Consider the following 9681-nt stretch of genomic DNA (forward strand, 5'->3'; position numbering starts at 1 on the left):
TGGTTAGCAGTGCTGCTGGTTAGCAGTCCTGGCTTTGCTGGTTCAAACCCAGTCTGTGTGGCATCTACGTGATCTCCCGGTGTCTGCGTGGGTTCACTCCAGTTACTCCAGTTTTCTCCCACAATCACAACACCAGTCGTGTGAAGGCATTTTATACTGTAAGATAACAACCTTGCAAACTCACGTGACTCATCATATGACCATCATTTCAAAATGCTGCTTTGTCTAATCATGGTTACACACCTTTAAAAACATTGATATTCCTGTTGGGATTAGCGGTTTGAGTTCAGTTGCTAAGTAATGAATGAATCACCCAAACACACTGAATTCAAATGGTAACTATTGTAAGAAATTCGCAACATAGTCTCATTTCAACTTCGTAGGCATGCTGATACCATCCATAGGTATAACTGCTTTAAGCTTCAAGTGCAACCTTTAACAACTTCTCAGTGGCCTTGCAATGTACAAGACGCTGACAGACGTCCTCATTCACTCAGGCACGCACACAAAATTCAGAAACTGCCTACATGGTCTCTTCAAAGTCCAGCATATTCAACAAGAGCTGCTCTGCTTTCTCACTGAGTAAAAATGGAGACTACCCACTCGGTGATCTGCTAGATTCTAGTTAGAAAATAGGGTATACATATGAAGTATAATCTATATTTGGAAATAAGAAGTTTACTCATGCAGAAGCAGTGTGGTGTGTTCTTTAGGCGATTCTGCCAAAGTATAATCAAATACATTGTCATAAAAAAACACAACCCAAAGAAACCAGTGTGTCCCCCATCGCTCTGTGGTACACAACAGCCCTGAATAAGCCAGTCGGTTCTTTCAACGCCACTGATGATCACCTGACTGTCAACACTTTGTAGGGGAAGCGCATGTAGTCTCCAAATGCCAAGTATCTACAGTGACACTGTGGAAGGGAGGGGGAGGATTGGAGCTGAGCAGTGAGCAATAGTTCACTAGATGTGGGATACAGAGTGGGATCTGCAGCAGAACGAGATCAGATAGCAGATATACTCAGAAAGTGTGAGACACGTGGAAGAAGAGAGACTGTCGACTCTCCCAAGACTCTAAAATAAGCTGTGAAGAATTGACTTTTTTGATTGGACTGGACTCAACAGGCCACGTGACCACTACATTCATTTGATTTGGGATGACTGCCATCAAGGTGCCGTTCGGTTTTTGAAGATCACAATTACAACTTCCCTGCTTCACGAAAACCATTTTGTTATTTCTGGTCTGTTCCCAATCAACTGGATATCAATCCGGGGGTGACCCTGGAGTATTTTAGAGCACGAGTGATTGCTCTCCTCATTCAGTGGAGAAAGAGATGAAGACACTCTGTGGCTATTTACTTTTCTACCTCAGGAGGATAGAAGAAGAGAAGAACTGAAGGAAGCCAATCATGAAGCAGCTTGGCTAAAAAGCTTGGAGATTTGGAAGAAAAGGAAAGTTGGAAATCAGCGTTTTCTTGCGAATAAGGTAAGCCGCTTGCCTCTTGCTGCTGTTTTTGGTGAAAACAGTTTCTGCTGTGATAAATGCCAGCAGATAAAAAGACTCATCGCTGCTCCTGAGTTAAGATCACTGCCCAGCAGGCAGAGTGTGGCTCCTGAGAGAGCCAAGGAGCAGTCGCACAAATAATTAGATATTAATATCCCTTGGACACTCAACATCCTGCTTCCTAGCAACTAGACCTTCGAGAAACACTCACTCACAGGGGAAATATGGTCAGATTTGTTATTATAAGTGTCATCCTTGATCCTGAACTTTAAGCTCTAACAAATACATCCCTTCTTGACTTCTGTGTGGTCTGTTATATGTACTGGGTATTAATGTCTAACTACCCATGGTGTGGTCAGCTTCTATTTTTAACTTTTGTTTTTTAATGCATCTTTTATACCCTTATCCTATTTATCACCTGACAAGCCTCCTGTAATGTTCTCAGACATACCAAAGAGAGTCCAAACAACATAAAGCATGATAAAAATATCTGAAAGTAAGCAGGACACAGCTTGTGCAAACCTGTAGTTGAGGTGTTTTCCACTGAATCTCTTCTGTTTCCAGGGCAGTGATGTGACTGCCTCCTATTTAAGGGCTCTTTGAATTCAGATTATTTAAGGTACAACAGACCAGAATGCAGCCACATCATTCAATTCAGTGGAAACCAAAAAATAAATAAAATTAGTAATAATAATAATAATAATAATAATAATAATAATAATAATAATAATAATAATAATAATAATATTTCCTAGATGTTTCTAGAAGTCTCTCTACTCAACAATTTGGGCATTTACGTGGGCAGTTATTTTAAAGCAATACCTTAAAATAACTTTACCTTCAGTAGTCACCAGGACATTGGAAAAGCACAATCAAATGCACAAAAATTCATAATCATCATTTAAATTTGATGAAAACTGCTTCACAAGTTAGCTGACTCTGACAGCAAAAAGAGATTTAAAAACATATTTTACCTCCGTGGAATTTATATTCCTAACATCATCTTTTACGTCACATAAGTTTGCATTCAGGGTTTCTCTGATCATGGCTCACACAACACAGTAACACATTTTTGTATATTAACGTGAAAAACGAAACAATCACCAAGTCAGCAAGATGATGTTAGCATTTAGCTCCAAGCCCTGCCTTGCATAGCCGAGTCTTGAGTTTAATAAAATTGTGCCGGTGGTATAGTCTTAAAATTACATCATGATATGGCAAGAATATTTACAATAACAATATTTCTGACAATAGAAAAACATGGTGGTTGCAGCCTTCTTTTCCAATGAGCTACTTTCAATAGATTTAGGCACCAGCAGTAGCATTATATAGTGTACTAGTAGTAAAACATCATAAATCAAATGCAAGCATAAAAGTAGCCTAGGTGGTGTTTCCCCATGAAATTTAAAGTAAAGGTGTAAAATAACTGTTTAACACTTTGTCGCACAAGAATGAAAAACATTTTCTACCTGGGATGTTTAATCTTGGGTCGAGGTTTTTGACCAGCTGCCTAAACTCCTGCTGTTCCATTGTGTCACCGTTTGCTCTTCCTGTCACATGGAAAGCAGCTAGCATTGCTAGGTTGAGTTGTTTGTTTACATTTGGGTCGCACTAGAATCTCGTCCTTCACAACCTGGTTGCACTCTACAGCACATTTTTTAGCATTGAGTGGTGAAACGAGTTTGTTATTTCCATCTTGACTAAAAACAATGTTCTTTTTCTGCTTACTTTACAAAGCACAGACACGTCCGGGCTTGTTGCATTGTTGTTCACACTGGGGAGTGTAAACTGATGACACAGCTATAACAATAATGTCGCAATGTAACATTTTAATATCACATAAAACCTTACACCAGTCTTATGGCAAACAATTCGATGTGACACAGACCTAATCACAGGTGCAGCTACGCTTTAGCCACATGTAAAAGAAGCGCAGAGGCTTTTACCTTTTCAGTGTGCTCTCAAAACATGCATTTTAATAGGTGTTTTTTAATACACATATATATTTTTGTGTTTTTTAGCCTTTATAGGACAGTAGGCATAAGATAAGAAAACTAAAACAAAGAAAATGTGGTTAACAGCGTCGGAGCAAATTCAAACCCAGGCCTCAACATTAGCTTTACTGTATATGAGTTACCTGTTCAAACCAGTAACCTATTTCAGATACCTCAGAACTTGAAGTTAAAACTCAGGAGTGACGTCACTCATGAGTTAGCACCTTCCAGAAAAAGTGAGGGCAAACAGGATTTGTTTTGGTTTTTAGCTAAGCCATTCAGTTATCACGAGCAATACAGTATAATACTTATTTTGTGCACACATTCATGAATAAAGCTTGATCAGTGCTCTGTGTATGGCTTATTTAGTGAGTGAAAAATACACAACAGTAGCAGAAGAGATGCTACTGGTTACGTTCAGTGCCGCCATCTTGGCTTGCTAATTCGGGGTATGTTGGTCTGTTCCGACTCTCCGAGTGGGAAATCCGAGTTGAGGAGGTGTTCCATAAAAAAATTACATCTGGAAACTCAGAATTTCCGACTTCTAAATAATTAAGGAACCTACACCATGTTGGCCATTATTAAAAACAAGATGTCAGCTGCAGATTTGGCCAGAGCGTGCGCGCCCTGTTTCAAAACAACAGAGAATCTTTTTTAAAAAATCTACCAGTCTGCAAATTTTCATGCTCTCTTCAGATTTTTTTTAACTAATCAAACAAAACTTTGCACAAATGTTGTCAAACATACAGCGATGATTCATATCTATATTTTTTTTTCTATTATAATCTATTCCACTATAAATCCTTACTTTGTATATATTATGTTCATTTTATCATCCCCCTGTGAATGCTGTGTTGTGTTCTCCATTTCCGTTTGGTTCAAGTGTCCAGCTAAACGTACACCGCCCGAACATAAATTAACAGTCACCAAAATTTTTGTCCACAGCAGAATTTTGTTTAAGTCAGCACCAAATATGAAATGAAAACTCTCTACAGTTATTACATTTTGGGTAAAACATTTCAAAAAATGAGGTGTGGGTAGATCATTCCAACACATTTACTCATTTTGTTGAAAAGAAACTTTTATATGCACCTTTGCATGCATATTGCGCAACTGAAGGTGTAATACAGTTAAGAAAATAAGAGAGCAAAGATTATTTTTAACACTGAATCACAGTAAGTTGAAGGGTTTTTCGTTGGTTGGGAAGGAGGTGCAATGTCATACAAAAGCTTTGTAAAACTTTGCTTTGAAAATCTACTTTCTGCATGCTGTAAAACATTATTACTTAGTCCAACACACATGTGAAAAAAGGGTTTACTCCACATAAAGTGCACCTTTTTCAGAAAGAAAAATCCCATTAAGTGCCTGAAGTGATGCCATTGATTTCTGCCATCAAACCATTTCTATCTCCATGGCACCCGCTGTTCTGCCCCATCTTTTTCAGCCCATATTACTTTTCAGTTCAGCCTCACAAGGGAATCACACAGCCTCATCACTGTACTCCAGTGACTCTAATAGTTTTGCCAGCTGGAAGAAACAGAAGACACGTCACATAAAATGGCAGGGCATTGGATTAGCTGGCTATTTCTGTACCTTGTTGAACAGTGAAACATTCATTGTATATGCCGCAGAATTTCTGACAGAAGAGGTGGAATGAAAGCAAAGCAGAGTTGTTGTTTTTTTAATTGGATACCATTAAAAATCTTTTATCTATTAAATGTCTGTTTTATTTTACTTCAGCAACATATAAGCAACTTAAAAAAAACCCTGAAGATGATCATTTTAGCTACGTGGAGAGCTGAACCGAAATCAGCAGTGACACATTTATAAGTGTAGACGTGCTTTGGTGGAGAAAGAAATGTAATATCTGTAATGTGGATGGCAGAAGACATCAAAATGAATAGAGAAAAATTAATGCAATCATGCCAAAGGTACTTCAGGAAGGGGAAATTGAAGTAGAAAAGAGCATCATTTTCACTGGGCTTGACTAATGAATCTGATACACAATGCTGATAACCATGTGACCTTCTGAAGCTGTATGATTATCTCAGTTCTTTGCTTAAATGAAGGAAAATACAATTCTCTTTGTTTCCCTATTATTTGATGTTGTGTATTAATATTCTGCCTGTGTTTCCTTTACAGCGACCTTCACAGTGCTGGGCACTTCCCCTGAGCCTGGTCAGTTTTGTATGAGCCAGGCTGATAGCGTGAAGCCCTGTGGCTGTGCACCACTGAGGCATGAGTGTGGGAAGAGCCCACCACCACCACAGCTTCTTGTCCTGTGAAGAAGAAGGCTTTAGACTGAGCACTATGCCTGCTGTGGGCAGTTTTGGCAATGGAAAGATCCACACACGACGCAAACAGCACAGCCGGTTTGTCGGCAAGACCGGCCAATGCAACATCCATTTCACAAACATGGATGAGAAGTCACAGCGGTACATATCTGACATTTTCACTACTTGCGTGGACATCCGCTGGCGATACATGTTCCTGCTGTTCAGCTTGGTGTTTGTGGTGTCCTGGTTAATGTTTGGCTTTGCATTCTGGGTCATTGGCCTGCTCCATGGTGACATGGACAATCAAGGAAGGGACGAGAGTTTTGTTCCTTGTGTCATGAACGTTCACACCTTTGTGGCAGCCTTCCTGTTCTCCGTTGAGACCCAAACAACCATTGGGTACGGAGCTCGCTTTGTCACAGAGGAATGCCCAGCAGCTGTCTTCATGGTGGTCTTTCAGTCTATTATGGGGTGCATCATTGATGCCTTTATGATTGGCGCCATCATGGCAAAGATGGCAAGGCCCAAAAAGCGTGCAGAGACGCTACTTTTCAGCCACAATGCAGTAATCGCTATGCGCGATGGGAAGCTGTGCCTCATGTTCAGAGTTGCAAACCTAAGGAAGAGCCACATCGTGGAAGCTCACGTGAGAGCCCAGCTGGTGAAGCCCCGCTACACAGAGGAAGGCGAGTACATCCCCCTGGATCAGATCGACATGAACGTCGGATACGACAAAGGCACGGACCGCCTGTTTCTGGTTGCCCCGCTCACCGTCATACACGAAATTGATGAAGAAAGTCCACTCTTTGGCATCAGCAAACAAGATCTCGAAGCAGCCGACTTTGAGATAGTAATTATACTTGAAGGGATGGTGGAGGCCACAGCCATGACGACGCAAGCACGCAGCTCATACCTGCCCTCGGAGATCTTGTGGGGTCACCGCTTTGAGCCCGTCATTTTCGAGGAGAAGAACCAGTACAGGATAGATTACGCCTACTTTCACAAAACATTTGAAGTACCATCCACCCCTAGGTGCAGCGCCAAAGACATGGAGGAGAGAAAATTCCCAACATCTGCCGCCAACTCTTTCTGCTATGAGAATGAGCTGGCCTTCATCAGCAGGGATGAGGAGGACGAGGGAGACATGGAGAAAGAGCAGGACAGAGAGTGTCCATCTGAGTTAGTGAATGAGTCGTCATTTACCGAACACGAAACGCCCTCTCGTAGAGAATCTGAGATTTAACCTTTGATGCTTGTTTTGAACATCGCCACATGAAGTGACCTATGACTGTCATCCTGCTGATATGAGGACACCGCTGAGGCAGGTGGAGGACCAGCAGCACAGAGTAGTGAAGCTCGTCCGTGGACGTTTCAGGCTCTCCAGAGATGATCACTGAGTTTTATGGAAAAACAGCTGTCATGTTACAATTGCAGTTCCTAGTAATAAAATGCATGACAATAGCATAGTTTTGTATAAATATTTTGAGAAATGTTTCCCAGTCATGGCGGGACTATCTGTAGGTTCCTCAAATTTGCAGCGAGGTGTGCAGTGAACTTGACTGAACTTGAAGTTATTGTTTAGGAAACTAAACCTGGAGAATACTTCTCCGAGCTCAACTGATAAAAACTAAAGTGCAAATCAAAAGTGGATGAGAGACAGATTTTCATTCTAAGCAAACGTAACACTTCTTTGAATGACAACAACATTAAATGCTCTTCATTAAACACCGTTAGCGACTGACTTGGCTGGTTGGCACAAATGCAGTTATGAGCACAAGAAAAGGTAGAGTTATACATATTTCTATCACAAAGGGGAAACAAATGATGTCACATCATTTGTAAGTTTTGTATATAGCAGGGAAAACTATTCATCTCTGTTTATTTCAGCCAGTGACAAATGTTGGATCTTAAATTTACATTTGAATTACTTGCATTTACTAGAAACTCAGTGGCATTACGAGTAGGAGTGAGACAAAATATGGATAAGGCAATATCTTGTATAGCTCTCCTGTACAGCTTGTTACATTGCTGGAAATTATGATAATCTTGGAGCTCCAAACTGTTTCCCCTGCTAGTTTGATTTACCCGGGACACCAAGTCATGACACTTCATAGTGTGTATTAAATTAAATTTATTGCAAGAAGCTTACACAGAGAAAGTGGTGCTAGACAGCAGGGGAACGAGTGGGATAATTAATTGAATTTAGAAATGTTTATAAAATCAATTATTCTTGTTATGTACTATATATTACAATATTGACACATAGAAACAAACTAACACCACATTACAGTGAATAAACACATGATTCCTTTTCCCTTTTTGGTTGTTTTCCTTTCTGCGCAGAACTGTTTTACTATGTATTAAGTATTCCAAGTATGCTGTAACCTGATATCACTTGTTTTCATTGCTAATATACCATTGAAGAACTAGTTTGCTCACTTCTGTTGGTAACTATTACTATCATTGTCAAACTTTCCACTGCTACTGCACACATTATGCAGTTTACTCTCATAATAGAAGCTCCAAACAAAGGCTCCTTAATTAGAGACAGTTCCCGATAAACAGGATCAGCTTTTCCAGGTTGGGACTATCGGTTTTGTCTGGCTAATGATTTTAACTGCTCTGCCTAGCTGCTTAATCAAGGTATTGTTAGTTTCGCGATCTGACTGAAAAGGCTGTGTCCAGCTGACTTTGTGAAGTCTTTAAAACAAGAAAAGGGTTCTTAAATATAGAAATTCTTGTGACTATCATGATACAAAGACTAAGGCTAAAAGCCTCAAGCCCAAAACGTGCACTCTCACAAGTTGCAGAACCAGTGCATAAAACCTTCTAATAAAGAAAGTGCATTGATCTTGTACATAAATAGGTATTTGTAACACTCAAATTCTAGGTCTGAGCAAAAGCCATCTATGAGAAAAAAGATCACTTCAGGGAATTATTAGACAAACACTTAAATCAGAATGAAACAATCCCAGCTACAGTATTTTGTGCTTAAAAGTTGGGGGGTGGGAGGGACAGAGTCCAACTTGCAAAATGGATACAAAACACAGTCCTGAATGCTTGAAAATAAGGCAACTGGACTCCTCTAAGCTCCTGAGAACATTTTGCCTATCACCCAAGAGGCTTCTTCAGTTTTAAAACAAGTGGTGGAGAATCTCAGGTATCTAACCCCTAGTATGGCTGTGCCCTTGGGAGTGGTCCTGTGGGAAGTATTAATCACGTGACAAGAGCCAAGGTGTGAAAAAAGGCATGAAACTTCATCTCCCACTCTCATGTGAGCTGTCTTGATAAATGCTCAAAGATGAATCAGTTCAAATTTTCACTTGGCATCTCATAACTCATCCAAGTGAATTCTCATTTCTTACCTGACTGCAGATTTCTCAGACTTTATAAACAAATAATTTTCATAATAACCAAATGTAGCTCCATTGTCATGACCACTGATCACTGGCCATAAGTGTAAATTTAAAGAGAGTTGATTGTTGAGAGGACAAACATCTTCACAAACCTTAAAAAATCCAGTTGCCTTCTTTTTAAGCATTCAAGATCATGGCCTGGATTACTGACACACAGTTCAAAGCCAGCTGGATTCAGCAGTTATCCTGCTAGATCAACGACCACCCCATCCTCAGCAAGCCAGAGAAAAAGAAAAAAATATGCAGCATTGTTTGCTCTGTGGAGTATAAGTAGACTAGAGTGGAAGCACAATCAAATATACCTGCTTTCAATTAACCCAACAAAAGCACAGTCGTTGCCTCGTAGCAATTGTAAAAACACACAGACCCACAAATCCACTCCAAAATCAGCGCCGATGCCCCACAACAACTGTGGAGGTAGATTATAGTGCAGAACAGCCCATGTCCCCTATCACAGATTTCACTCCTCCATATAACTATGATAAGAAA

The 9681-nt window shown here is 40.2% G+C and overlaps 1 protein-coding gene across 1 annotated transcript; it reads left to right on the forward strand.

Annotated features, from left to right (window-relative positions):
• Window positions 1-966: 966 nt before the first annotated feature.
• kcnj12b (potassium inwardly rectifying channel subfamily J member 12b) lies at window positions 967-8190 on the forward strand. The gene is made up of 2 exons (XM_085351512.1): window positions 967-1488; window positions 5643-8190. The coding sequence occupies exon 2, from the start codon at window positions 5739-5741 to the stop codon at window positions 7017-7019; it is 1281 nt and encodes a 426-aa protein (XP_085207638.1). The 5' UTR covers window positions 967-1488; window positions 5643-5738; the 3' UTR covers window positions 7020-8190.
• The last annotated feature ends 1491 nt before the right edge of the window (window positions 8191-9681 follow it).

The sequence above is a fragment of the Diplotaxodon limnothrissa genome, linkage group LG4 (assembly GCF_057381915.1).
Source record: "Diplotaxodon limnothrissa isolate DT_005_m linkage group LG4, D_limnothrissa_male_GT1.1, whole genome shotgun sequence".
NCBI classification, from domain to species: domain Eukaryota; kingdom Metazoa; phylum Chordata; class Actinopteri; order Cichliformes; family Cichlidae; genus Diplotaxodon; species Diplotaxodon limnothrissa.